Raw genomic sequence first — 14,441 nt, 5'->3', positions numbered from 1 at the left:
GATAGAGGACTTATCTTTCTTTTTTTTTCCCAACACAATTGATCATTTAACATACAATTATAGCTTGAGTCCAATTTGCTTTTACTTACAATTACCATTTTTCAATGTTTTTGCTAGAATGACTTCTAATTATATTTATTTATTTAAGCTGTTAAGGCAAATTTGGAGGTAATAAATTAGACAGTGTAGATACAAGTTATTAGGTAATCTAGAAGGCCTTGAGCATAAAGGAGACTAATTGATTTTAAATCCTGTATTAGGGAGTTGCAAAACAAATTAAAAATTAAATAGATAATGGTCTGCTTTATCATCTTCTCTTACTGTTTGGGGTTTTTGCTAGGTTTTTTGGTTTTTTTTTAATTTGTTTTTATATTTATGATTCAACAGTACTTAAGTAAGGTCTTTACTCTCTGCAGGTTCAACTTTCACATAAGGAAAGACATTAGGTAGTATCTGGACATAAGTTTGGGAGAGTAAACAAGTATAAACTGCTAACAAATCTGTGTCCTGTTAGAGGAGAGGGGTGAAACACTTCAGGTTCCTGTTGCTCACCATATTCTTTTGATGCTCTGGCAGTTTGGACTTCCTGGGGGGGGGGCGGGTCCAGCTGATCAGCTGCACTTACCTTTTTTTCTTGCTGCTACTTAAAAACAGAGGCCATAGGAGGAGAAGTTTTCTCATTATATTCATATACCCTGTCATCTTGTTTCCCACTGATTAATCTGTCAGCTTTTCCCCCTTTCTCTTTCCAAAATGCTCTCTCCTCCTTGTTTCATACCATACTTGAAGAGAGACACCGCTATGTTTTCAGTGCTTCATGCCGTTGAATTACCACCAGCTTCAGTTTTTCAGAGCAGATGCATTTTATGGGCTTTCTCTTGTAGATGCAGTTTGTTCTGACAGTGGTACATAAATGGAAATAATCCTTAGGGGTTTTTTTTTACTAAAATCCCTTTAAATTTAATCAATTTCACTTAAATTTACTGGTTTATCACAGATCCCTCTAGATACCACTTTCTTCCAATGTGACAAACATTTTATTAAGAACAGCCTAATTACCTGTTTCCTGTCAGGTTTTTTTATTTTATATAGGGCACTGCACTATAATTTTAGGTGCATTTCTGATTAAGGAACAAAACAGTAAAGCTCCATGATTCCAAGGGCGCCCCTTGGGAGAACTGGGCTTGAAGGACACGTGAGAGGGTCAAAATTGCTTCCCCATTTTCTTTTTTCTCACAGGAAATAGTATCTGTTTATTAGCTTACAGTGATATCATGAAACTGCGGTTCTGCTGACTCATTTTCTTTGGTGTATTGCTGGAGGACAGAACACAGCAGCAGTCACTGCCCTATATTTGAGGTTAATGTTCTTACGCCCTTTGTGCTCCTGTCCTGACGAGTTGTTCACATTGCCCTATTGCTGGGAATGGCTAGGATGGTGCAATTGAGACCTAAAAGGGTCAAATCCCTTCCTAGTCAAAATCATAAAACTAGCATAGTGCAGGCAAGTAAATGTACATGGGTACTTGGCAAGACTTTGAGAAAAAACCCTGTGCTTCAAGAGGGATCAAAAGATCAATGCTTTTAAAGTACATTGATTAAAACACAAAATTCTACTGATTAGGAAAATTGTTTCTTTTCCTCTTAATGATATAGAAGCATTTTTACATGCCACTTTTAACTTTGATATGTGGGTCCTGTAGTGTTGGGTTTTGTCACAAAAAGTATGAAAAAATGAAGTCTGAACACTGTTTAATCTTTCCTGTGACTTTGTCAATCTCACTGGCACACACCCATGGAATTTCCCATAGTCATAGAAATAGAATGAAAGGATGGTCACAGAGAAGTAAACAGAATTGTTTACTTAATAATAACAGAATGGAAAAGCTGATAGCATAGAGTTTGTAAATTTCTGAGTTTAAAAGAGAAAAGAAAAGGGAGGGTTCTTTGTAATAGGAGAGCCATGAATCAAATACTACTAAGCCAAGGATGCTTTCTTACCCTATAATTGGTTTCACAAGATTAATAATTCTGTGTCAGTCTGCAAATTTAATTATTATCAAGAGAAACTTACTGAAAATTGCTTCAGGGAAAGTGAACATTTAAAATTAAAATTGAACAGTCTCATAAATAAATAAATAGAAATCCATTTTAAATATGTCAATGATTAAAATTATATACTTGGAAGAAATTGGAATTGTCTCTTCATCCAGAGATTAATGATGCAGTTCCTTTGCTGATGTAGGCCTAAATTGCTTCTGGCCCAGTATGTATTTCACAAAAATAAGGATGTCGCATACAAGGTATCATTTAAACTTTTGCTGTAATTGTTCTGTAAGGATGGACTGCAGAGACCCACTTCACAGTTAGGTGAAAATCTGTATCCTCACAACAAAGGCAACAACAGACTTGTGTTTAGCGGGTGGTATAATTGATCCACACACCGCTTGACTGCGAGGGCAGCAAAGCATGGCAAAGCAGATAGTGGATGACAGAAGAACAGAGATAAAGCACAAGTGTACAAACACACTGGGAATGATTTAGAATAGGAGGAAGGTAGAATGAAAACAGCACTACAGGTGAAGTACAGTAATATAACAATGTTATGGTTGATATTTTGCACAGTGGAATAAATCTTACCTGTTTCTGTCAGTCCAAAAGGATTACTGATAGCAGAAATTATATTCAGATTTGAAATATTATTTGTAAGACACACAGAACTCATTTCCCCAGGGGCCTTTCTGATTGTTATACTCACTAGTTAATTCTCAAGGACCCATTTAAAATTCTGGGGTGTTGCAATAAGGAATATAAAATTTCCTTGTTTATTATATATTAAAATTACTTTATTTTCAGTCCCTTTGTACGTACTGTACTAGAGCAAAAGAGTTTATCTCTACAACCAAGTGCCTTGTCTTCAGAGCCAGAAGTTGTCTATATACCAATGTGGCTAAATGAGGACATATAGACACAGAGTTCTGGTCTCTTTTCCTGTCTCTAATAACCAGTGTGTTTCTCCATACATATCCATTGTATTAAATTAATATTGTCTTTAAGGAAAATAATTCTTTAAGGTTTCTGGAGGTCTTTTACTTAAGACAAGTAGCATTTTATATGCATACACACAGTTTTAAAATGCTCAGTGAGTTACAAAAAATTATCCAGACTGACAACTTGAACCGTAAGACGACTGCAAAATGATCTCCCATGTTGCTGCAGGCACAGTCAGCTTCCAAATTAGGGCAGGATGCCTATCCTTGTACCACATTAATTTGGTTGGTAAAGTGGAAAAACAGTGACAGCCTGTGGTTTAAAAAAACTGAGTCACAAACCTCTGAATAGCAGGTTTTGTATTAGAAATGGCAGTTCAGCTGGGCACTGCTGAAAGGAACAGGAATGATGATGGAAAGTGTACTTGCATTATGTACTGAAACTTTAAAAATTGTGAGCTGCAAACATTAACTAAAAATTTTTATATCTTCTACAGTTTTGTTTACATCTATTAGCATAATTACTATTTGCCTTCTATTAGATTCAACAGCTGATGTTACTTGTATAATTGGTAACTCTTTTGTATTTGCCTTAAACAGACACTTGCAGCTCGAAAATCCGGTATTTCCATGGCCATGCTCATCCGGACCTCCATAAACACTGATGAAATGGTAAGTGTTTTCAGTGACAGCTTTAAGTCTTTTAAATAACAGAGAAATTTTTGTTCAAAGGTCTCTAAAAACTATTTCAGCCTTACAAACTACAAACTGGATGAAATTGAGTGTATTCCACTTACTGTGTAGGAACTTCCAGGGACCATGAGCAGAATTTGCTGCCTGACCCACAATAGCAAGACCAGGTTTGCTTGTGCTGACTCACATCCGTGACAGTCAGAAGGGTCTAAGCAAGAAAACTTTGATGTACAAAACAGTTATTTGAGGAAGCCTTTTATATTAAATTATCCAACTGTGCCATGTTTACCTGCAATCTTTCATCATCTTTCTTTCCTCATCACACTGTGAGTGCAATTAGAATGACAGGACTCTGCAAGATGGGTTTTTCGTGATCATTTTTTCCCAGTCCTTATAGGTGGTTGGAATACTATTTGATTTTTTTTTTTTAAACGTAGCTCATGTTAATAGCATACGTGATTCTAGAAGAAATATTTAATTTATTCAAGAAGTAACCACAAGAATATTTTGAAAAAACATATTGTCATAGCTAGTAAAATGTGTGAGTTATGGTTTTCCATTACTGATTTCATTTATATTTAGCAAAAGAATTTTTTTTGAAAAACAGAACAGGTGCTTTTCTTCAGGAATACTTAGTGTGATCTGAGAAGATTTATATGACTGAACTAAGCAAAAGCAATAATTTGAAGAAATACAGACCCATTTTGTGCTCCTCAAATTGCTACATAGCCTTCTAAATGTTCATACATAGCCTTCTAAAATACATTCTATTCTGAAGAAAAATGAAGAGTTGAATTTTTCTTACACTGTTGTTAAGGTCCAGAGCAGGAGAATGGGAGAACAGAAAATACTGACAGGTGTTCTGGGAACTGGAACACATAGCACAAATATTCACCCATCCATCAATCTTAACAGGTTTATTGTGAACTGTCTGTGCTTACATGGTAATCACCAAGTTATGATTTGGTGGTGCTCAGGGATGGATTGCTGAGGTAGAAAACAGCTGGTGTTTGAAATGTTCTTCCAGTAGGGGCAGTAGTTATTTTATTCTGCAATCTCAAAATAGCAACAAAGGTTGATAGAATGGAGAACAATGGGATCTTAAGAAGAAGTTCAAAGCTGAGGGAAAATAGTAGAGAAAAACTTAGGGCATCCAAGTGGTGCAAAATAAAGACTTTTTCATCTTTGTTATAGCTTGTACAAAAATACAAACTATAACAGTAAAAGACCCTAAAATGCTTCGTATACTTTACTAAAAGATGTTTACTAAACAAACAACATTATGTATTACTACCTTTTCTAACACAAAATACAGATTTAACTATTTATTTAAATGCCTTCTCTCATATGAAAACTACCAGGCTCTGACTTTGACTTTGAAGGGCTAAAGTTGCAAGTTTCAGAGATAATACGAATTGCGAACAACTGCAGGACAAGAAAGAATAATTCAGCCTGCACTTACAGATTCTTGCATTAAGGGTCCTGTTCAGGAGGAAGAAAGAAGGCAGCGAATCCCAGTGAACAGCTCAGTGCAAACATGTCTCCATGCTTGCCATCAACAGACAAACTACTGAATTCTGATTCAGGAGAATCAGAAAGGAAAAATTAATTTGAATGTATTTTTATGCCTTTATACTCTTTGGCCTCCATTTGAACCATGCCGTGTGAAAAACTGTGTACCAGAAATAGTTATTTCTTAAGAAATCTTGAAATAAAAATGTAAGTCCAAAGGCAGACAGCAAATGTCATTTAGACACACGAAAGTTCATTTGATGAGAAATGTAAAAAGCTAATTCAGAGAAGTGGTGAATAAGAGAAGCCAGTCCTATGCCAGCCCCCACTACACATACCAAAGGGCAGGGAGTGCTCTTGCACAGATAAAGGTAAGGGTACAGCAGGTAAAACCTCTTGCAAGATATTTAAAACAAGGGAAAGGCACTTCTTTTCTACTTGGTCTCTAAGTAGTAGGCAGCCAAACTTAATAACTTAAGGCATCATTACACTGGGTAGAGCAGGATTTGAAAACAAAAAGGACAGACATTTTCAGGCATAAAAGTATTCTCCAGATACTCTCCACAAAATGAAGATGTGAAATGCAGATGAAGAAATCAAGTCACCAATGAAAGTTAAGGAAAAAAAATCCCCTTTGGGCAAGTTATTCCTCTGATTAAGGTTTTTACCCTCCCTTAACTTTTTCTGGAGGGAATATTAGTGACTCTGGTGGGTGTGGGTTATTTGGCTGATTAGATTCAGTATGAAAATTCTTTGAACTAATGCCTTTTATTAAAACTCAAGTGCCACCTACTCAAAAAATTACATCCTGAGGTTAAGGCTTTGAGCTTTGCCAGCTGTCACAGCTATCCTTGTGGTGCACCACACACATGACACAGTGAATTTGTATGTTCTCAAGCACAGATCTGAAGACATCTTAAGCAGTGTAATAATTAGATATATGCTTTCAGTTGAGCACCCATTTAATTGCTTTGTACAACAAAGAGCTGCAAGTTTTTGAAAATAATACATCAATGACATGGAAAGGTATCTTAAGTGGTATATGACAGAAGTGGATTTCCCTTCAGAGGATAAGCAGATAATTAAATAATTCTCCTATATATTAGTAGTGTTAAATGTTGCCAAACCAGTTATTAGTTTTGTAGTTAGATTGGAAGTTATTAGTGCCATGTTGTTATGCTCTGTAATTCATATAACAGAAACATTTAAACAGAGAAGAGTAATAGGAGTGAAAGCCTCCAGACAGTAAGAGAAATAAAGTTCTCCTTTGCAATTTGCCTTATTAGCAACAGGGGAAAGAACATGTTCAGCAGCAAAACCAATCTACAAATTGTGTCTTTCAGCTGAAAACTTCATTTACCCTCAAATGTTTATTTTAAGGCCTGTTGAGCTCTGCCATTTCATTTCTTACTGACATTTCATGAAAAGATAAAAGTTACTGGCAAAATTCTAAAAGTATTTATAATGTGAAAAAACATTGAAGCTGAACAGGGTGAAAGGGCAGGATTGGTACTGATGCTGCATGAGTGCAGGAGAGGGAGAGTGTAATCGGTGGTTTCTGAGAAGCATGATTCCTCAGCAAGCTTTATAAATTTACTTCAGGTTGTTTTGAAGTTTTCTTTCTGGTCCCTGTAACATGGAAGGCAAAAGTGGAGAAATGTACAAAAATGAATTCTCCAGAGTTAGGTGGCCATTACTATCACAGTCCTCCTTAGGGCCTGCCAAATCAAACTGGTGCACACCTTTGCTTACTTTCAGGGAAGTTATTAGGATAGGCTAAGAAGCACCCTGGAGAGCAATTCAGTATTTGTTTTTGTCTTTTCTGCTGTATCAGGTTTTTTCTTGGTTCGGTTCTACAGTGTTCTCAGAAGTGCTTAGATCAAATGTCCATGAAACGTCTCTCCATATATCTTTGGCCAGGCTTCACAGGATGGATATTGTTTTAAGCAGTAACTATTAACTTCAGTAAGAGCTGTTGTAGCCTAAACTACCTAACATTTGGGTTTGTTATTTTTAGTGCTTGACCTGGTGAATCAGTGGATTTATGGCTACATGGTGCTGGTTTCCCCACAGTAGCAAAAGTCCTTTAATTGATGACTCTGTGCAACATTATGCAGATATGCACACAAAAACGGGTATTTGATTTTTGCCAGACAATCTGTTATTAGCAGAATATCTCACAAGTTTGAGTAGGGATGCAGGTGCATAAAACCAAGACTATGTCAGCATATTTGTAGACAGGTTAATATCTTGCATATGGCCTACAATTACCATAGCTGAATATTAAAGATAAGGAAGTGTTAACAAATGCTTAACTGAATAAGTCTGTCTTGCTTCCAATACTGTCAGAACTGTGGCAATGATGTTAAAGCACAAATAAACAAACCACACGAATTCCAAAATGTTGTTTCCTTGCTACAGCTGTATAGCCAGCATTAGAGCTACCATGTGTTATATCCACACCAGAGGAAAACATGGTAGGACAGGCAGACTTTCAGAAATATCCCACTGTGATACTTTTTTTAATATGGTTTTTTCTTTCTAAAAGAAAAAATTATTCATTTATAAGGGAACAGATCTAGAACTTTTAATACATTCCCGGCAGTCACAGGTGCGTTTAGTGAACACCCACCCCCTAAAACAAACACTACCAACCTAAGCTCATATTTTTGTGTGGTGACTAGTGCTGCCCTACAGGCTGCTGAGCTCTTCTTACTCCCAATAAATTGCCTGGACCTAGAAGATCTGGGTGCCTGAATAAGAGATCAAATAAGCAAATCAGACCGTTGTGCCCATATAAGCCAATGTCTTATATGCAATACTATAGGGACTGCTTTTTCATCCTACTAAGCACTAAGGAGCTGAGATTGAGGTTGTTACAGTACTAATCAATAAAGAGCCAATAATTGTTCTTGTAGGTGAACTACTCATAGGTCTTAAGCTGAAACAGCCCAAGAAATGGGTTTGGATTTTTGAGAGTATAGCTCATTCTTGTCTATAGTAAAAAGCAACTTGATGCTTAAAAATGAAGTAGTGAGATGCTATTATAGGAATACAAATAAAATTGAACCCTACAATTGGCTTGCTTTTATTTGATGAGATTATATAGACACCAAGTAATAAAGGATGGTGTTGTGTATAATCAGAAGGCATTTTGTGCCGTGTCTAAGTTCCTATAGGAAGTAATTAAATATTCAGAATTTGTTAAGTAGCTATTTAAAATGCCCCAATGAATGTAATGCTGATGATTTTTTCTTTTTCTGCCTTAAAATATAAAAAGATAACAACTTTGTGTTGAGTAACTTGATTCCAGCTTAACTCTGCTGTTTGTGTAATCAGGCAGAACAGTCATCCAGAGTTCTTTTGTCTTCAAAATGTAAAGCAAAATGTGTAATTCGGCATTTTGAAAATTAGTTCATACTTCTATATATATTCTGATATTTTGTAACATTTTAAGTGTAAATGGCATATCGTTTAGAAACAGTTCACTTGTGTTAAACAACACACCTGAAGTATTTATTTTTCTTACCCAACAGAAAATACATGTCTTCAAGAAAACGCTGCAGGCTTTGATCTATCCAATATCATCAACTACACCTCATAACTTTGAAGTTTGGACAGCTACAACTCCCACATATTGTTATGAATGTGAAGGCCTCCTTTGGGGCATAGCCAGACAAGGCATGAGGTGCACGGAATGTGGTGTCAAATGCCATGAGAAGTGCCAAGACCTCCTAAATGCTGACTGTTTGCAGAGTAAGTATTTCATGATGGCTGAAGTGTTGTATTAGTTCACATCTTTTGATTTTGTGTGTACACTCAGCTGTATCCTGAAATGCAGGACCAGATCACCCAAAATCAGTGAAGAAGTGTTGATGTTCATCAGTTGAGAAGCTAGCCAGAAACTTTATGGAATACCTGCTGTTAGTTTTGCTTTTGTCCATGAAACCTGTCAAATGTTGCTGGGCATTTACAAAGTAATGCTTGGTAACTTCAGTGAATTATTTACTTTCCACTGCCTATGCCAATATCCGGAGCAATTTATTACTTGACATAAACCCTCTTTGTTTTACTTAAGTCAAAACACAAAAAATGTCAAAGGAAATATTAAAAAAAATTCCTGCTACTTACTGTAGTCATATTGATGTCCTATATAATAGACAAAAATATGGAACAGTGAGTAGGCTCTTTGCACTTCGAAATATTAAACGCTATATGCATAAGGGGGAAAAAAAATTTAATCAGTAAGCCATTTGGCACTAAAATTAGGCAAAACAACCTTTTCTTTCCTTTTCCTTGCTGTTGCCCAGCTTGGTTCTGGCCACCTTGCATTCTCCTGAGAAACTATATCAGGTGTATTTAAATGATTCTTAAATTACAACACAGTTACTAGATGAGATTCTAAGCAATAGAAAATCAAGACCTGTAAATTTTCTGACATTCTGATTTTGGAATGGAATGGGCTTTCGTTATGCTGGAGGTATGCAACGCTGTTCACTGTTGATATGTTCCAGAGCTCTTACATGTAGGAAAACTACATAGATATTTCACTCAGTTCCTTCTTCTTCTCACTGTGTTCTCTGTGTGGGGAACTGCCACGAGGGGTGGATGCTCAAGGCTCGTGCTGTTCAGGAACTAATTAAAATTTCCCAGAGCAACTGACCCCATGGAGATTAAATTTGTGATGAATTTCTAAATCAGACTTCCTAACTGTGCTTAATTGTGATTCTGATCTGTGGTTGAAACTGGGTTGTTGTCTGCTGGTCCATATCACCAGCCCAGGAAAAAAAAAAACATAAAAATGGTTCAGAGCACCATGATGCCTTTGAGTTTTTACAGATATATATGAATGATAAGTCTGAGAATATGCAAAAAATAAATAGTGTTGGCAGTCATCTGTGGTATGAACAGTTTGAAAACATTGAACAACTGAGTCTTGAAACAGAAAGACCTCTAGAAGGCAAATTGCAGGTAAAATATTTAAGGGATTTAATGCCTAAGGGATCTCACTCTTCTCATTAGTATGCAAATGTTTCTGAGCCTTCTGTCATATTTTTTGCATCAGGTTAATTGTTCAGTGTTCATAGTATACTACTTTGAAGATGAGGTTCATGTTGTTTTCCATTGAAAAAATGAATTGACCAATTGGTTAAATCTCTATTTCTGAGAAAGCTGATGACACTAACAGTGTCATAAAGTGAAATGTAGCTATTTTTATCACAGTCATCCTTTCGCCCATCTCATAATCACTAAGATGTATTGGCCTCCAAACTTATGTGATTTTTTTTAATATATAATGATTGCTAATGTAGACTGTAGAAATGAATTAACATCTCGAGATCTTTAGGGTCAATATATAAACTTGTTCTAAATTAGATTTAGAAAACAAACAGTAACACTTTCATTAGATCTCTCATCTTCAATAAGATATCCCTTTCTAGTACTAGGGGCAATATTAAATTAGAATTGATTTAAATCATGTCGAGTTTGTATCAGTCCCTAGGGTGAAAGGAGCTTGTTAACTTCCTGTGCAATGTAGGTTACACTATTGTCTTAATTAGTTTGATCAATACTGCATGAAAAGAGTTGTTGATAGACAGCAGTAGTTAGTCAGCAACAGAGTAGGTAGTCAGCAACAGAGGATGTAAACATAGTTGCAATAAATAAGTGAGTGTAAAGAGAAAGAAATTTACTTAAAGGAAGTTGTATTTTAGTTTTATTTCAGTTTTATCTGTGCTTTCTCAAAAATCAGCGAGGTTTCTAACAGGAATATGTTATTGCCATCCAGATTGTGCCCATGGTTTATCATTCAGTTATGATGTTGCATTTCTACCTTTTAAGGAAGGGCAGAAAATAAGAGAAAATGAAAAAAAGTTCCCTCCTGCATCTTCTAAGAATGACCTGTCATGCTTTCATGCAGCTCATCAATCATCTCTTTTGTAATAAAATTACTAGGGAACTTTTTAACTGGTATTTTTTTTTCATGGTAGCACATAATTCTATTTCTACTTATTCCTGATTTTTCAGTCTGGAAAATCTTAATCACTAGAATTTTGGTCTTCCACATTCAAAAGGATTAGGTACTCTGACCAAGAGATTTTCAATATTTCTCAAGATTTAGTAGCCGTGGAAAACACCTTGAAGAAGCCATTTAATTCAGCCTTTTGGCAGTCTGGGATCACTGATATCTGGTATTTCAACCCTCACTTTTCCAATCTTGTAACATTATGCCTTCCCACTTTACATCTCTCTGTATATATAGATATCTGTTGCCCTCAGTGTGCTAAGAAACCTTCAGACACATTGAAAACTGTAGAAAACAAAGCGTGTAATATTTGAGCTGTAAGGCTTCACTGAAATCTTACACTGAAAGATGACCCTTTCCAGCTCTATAGAGTTGATAATTTCTTCTTCAGCTATTGCAAGCTGAATGCCTCAATAAAAACTCCTTCAAAGGAACATATTGGTGTTTGATGGTATTGTAAAGAAGGAACTCTGTGCTTCTTCAATGTTGAAATATCTGAATTATAACTGCATAGCAAATTCTTCAACATTATTTTGTTTTAATTTTACTATTCTTTTAAAGGGAAAAGTAATAACTTTAATCCTCCCAGGATTTGAGGGTGCCTAGTTGGATGATGTTTTCATGACTTCCTGGAAGACTGCTGCTAATGATGATTCTGACATTCAGTGCCACAAGCCTTTGAGTAGTGTTTAACAATTTGAGCCAAAATTCAGCAATACCTATAGCAAGTGGCACTGTGTCATTGATTATAAATTTTTTAGTATTTTTTATCTTGCTTTATATGTTAATCTCTACAAGAGTTGAAATAGACTGTTTAGCAGTGCAGGAATTTAAATTTTTGCTTCCTGCATTTGTAATACCCTTCTGATCATACAAGTCTGATGTTTCTTTCCTCACATCCAACCGCAAGATTGATATTTGGGGGTTTTTCAAGAGTATATTGTAGAGACGTTGAGAAACCTTTTCCTCTGACAGACAAAGAACATTTTAATCAGGCGAATTTCACTTTGTTTTTTAAAGGGCCTCTGACATCAGTTACAATTCTTAGAGAGAGAAATCTCTAGAGCACTTCTGAAAAGAACTTTGAATAAAATCTGCAACAACTTGGTCTCCTTAATTTTTTTTTTTTTTTTTAATTTAAACAAATAAACTTTGTAGTGGTTTTGATGTCCCAAACAGGCTACCTGAGTATTTCCTGCCTGACATGCCACCACAGGCTAACACAGTCTGGAAGCATTCTCACATAGATTACATCCCTTGATCTCTTCTACCATCCCTATATACTTACTGAAATTATCAGTAATGACCATTTTTCTGGAGAGGGGAACCTCTGTGTTCCATACCTGTGATATAATATTTTCTTTGGTGGTCTCTCTTTTCCAAAAAGTCTGTAAGTTTAATACCACCCAAGCACAGGTGTGGTGTCTAATGATTGAGTTTTGAGATCACACATTTGTGCCTTACTGCCCAGTTCTCATGTTGAGATGTATTCACAGTACTGATTGGCACTGAATAGTATTGATTTAATAAATATTTTTAGGTATAGCACATAACTCTGGTGGCAGCTGAATATTAACCCCTCATGTTAAACTAAATCAACTGATAATTTTACATATCGCAGAGAATATATATGGGGTATTGTTCAGGTGAAACAAAGATCCTCCTTCAAGTCTTGCTGTACCAAGAGTTGACTGGAGACCCTAGAGAGGAAAAAGAACAAAGTTCATTTTCAGTAACAATGGTGACCTTTTCTCTTATTTCAGGAGCAGCTGAGAAAAGTTCCAAACATGGTGCAGAAGACAAAACACAGAATATTATTAGTGCTATGAAGGAAAGAATGAAGATTAGAGAGAAAAATAGACCAGAGGTGTTTGAAGTGATCCAGGAAATGTTTAGTATTTCTAAAGAAGATTTTTTACAATATACAAAAGCGGCAAAACAAAGTGTTTTGGATGGAACATCCAAATGGTCAGCAAAAATAACTATCACAGGTAATTTTCTCTTGTTCTAAGAGCTCTTTCTTTCCTAGTCCTCTGGTTCAGGAGCAAGATTTTTTTATAAGTAGAGCTGGACTGTATGTTCAATGGCATACTTGGTGGTGCATCTACAAACAGTTGAATTTATATGATGCCACCTGCAAGAATTGAGTTTTAAGTTGCTAAAACTGCTTTATATTCTACTGCTCTAGGAAGGAAGATGAGTAAAAGTAATCTATCTCCTGTACCTCCTACCAATATCTCCTGTGTTAATGATGAGCTTTTTGCCATCAACTGCAGGAGTTACAGTTCACCAAACAGTAGGCTTTGAGTGACTAAAAAAACAATGAGCTTGCAATTCCAGATCCCATTGGTTTGAAACTTATTATCCATTCATGTTGCTTGACTTAAGGGTGTGTTCCATTTTAGTGATGCTGATGTTGTATAGTTCTGCTCACACTGAACGTATTCCAGATGGCTTCCAATTGCATTAGCCTGGTTGCTCATGAAAATTTCCAGGTCTTCTGACTTCAACACTTCAGTTTTTGAATTAAAACCTCAGCATGAATGGAGGCTGTTCTGAAGGTTGAGGGGTGGTGCGTGAAATTCAGAGGAATAATTATGGAATTTCGGGACTGCCACCAAGCACTAGGGACATATTTAATTCATATGCTTACTTTTAGTTCTACCTCTAAAGGATACTGAAGGCTGCCTTTTGTTCAGGCCAGTATAATACATACTACTTAATCACTGAAGACTTTTTCTAGGCTGTCCAATAATTTTACTGCATAAATAGGAAAGGGATACTTCCTTGCCTTTTAAAAGTTTCCCTGTGGATTTACAGTGAATGGGGAAAACAAAATGTTATTTCATTCCTAAGAGTGTTTTCAGAAATTGGATGTGTCAAAGAGTAGCAGAATTTTACTTCTTTCGCTGAAGTCAGCACATATGACTGACCCCACACTGAGAGCTGATCTGCTGAGCAAGGTGCCATTTTTAGGTAATCATTTTTCTGAGCACACCAAGGGAGCTTCATTATCCAAAATGATTGACATTAGAGAATGTTAACTAAATGTTAGCACTGAGATGATTTAAATAATATGTGCAAAGTAACAAAGCCAAGTGCTGCTGAATGGTAAGAGCCAGAGCAAGTGTTTTAGCTGCAGTTCTCTGGCTTTGGTAGGCTGCTCTTTGGCAGTTCTGCTTTCTCCTGAGATTTCCACTTTTATAAATGATGATGGAAAAT

The 14,441-nt window shown here is 36.1% G+C and overlaps 1 protein-coding gene across 9 annotated transcripts in view; it reads left to right on the top strand.

The window, feature by feature from the left end:
- UNC13C (unc-13 homolog C) overlaps nt 1–14,441 on the top strand; it is a 182,211-nt gene that overhangs the window by 82,944 nt on the left and 84,826 nt on the right. For all 9 annotated transcript variants that reach the window (XM_069025426.1, XM_069025429.1, XM_069025430.1 and 6 more), the window contains 3 exons: nt 3,590–3,661; nt 8,731–8,950; nt 12,983–13,210. In XM_069025426.1, the coding sequence (XP_068881527.1) occupies nt 3,590–3,661; nt 8,731–8,950; nt 12,983–13,210 (520 nt within the window). The remainder of the gene's footprint in view (nt 1–3,589; nt 3,662–8,730; nt 8,951–12,982; nt 13,211–14,441) is intronic.

The sequence above is a fragment of the Aphelocoma coerulescens genome, chromosome 10, assembly GCF_041296385.1.
Source record: "Aphelocoma coerulescens isolate FSJ_1873_10779 chromosome 10, UR_Acoe_1.0, whole genome shotgun sequence".
NCBI lineage: Eukaryota > Metazoa > Chordata > Aves > Passeriformes > Corvidae > Aphelocoma > Aphelocoma coerulescens.
Note: the sequence above shows the minus strand (reverse complement) of the source record. Positions and strands in the feature narration are given on the sequence as shown.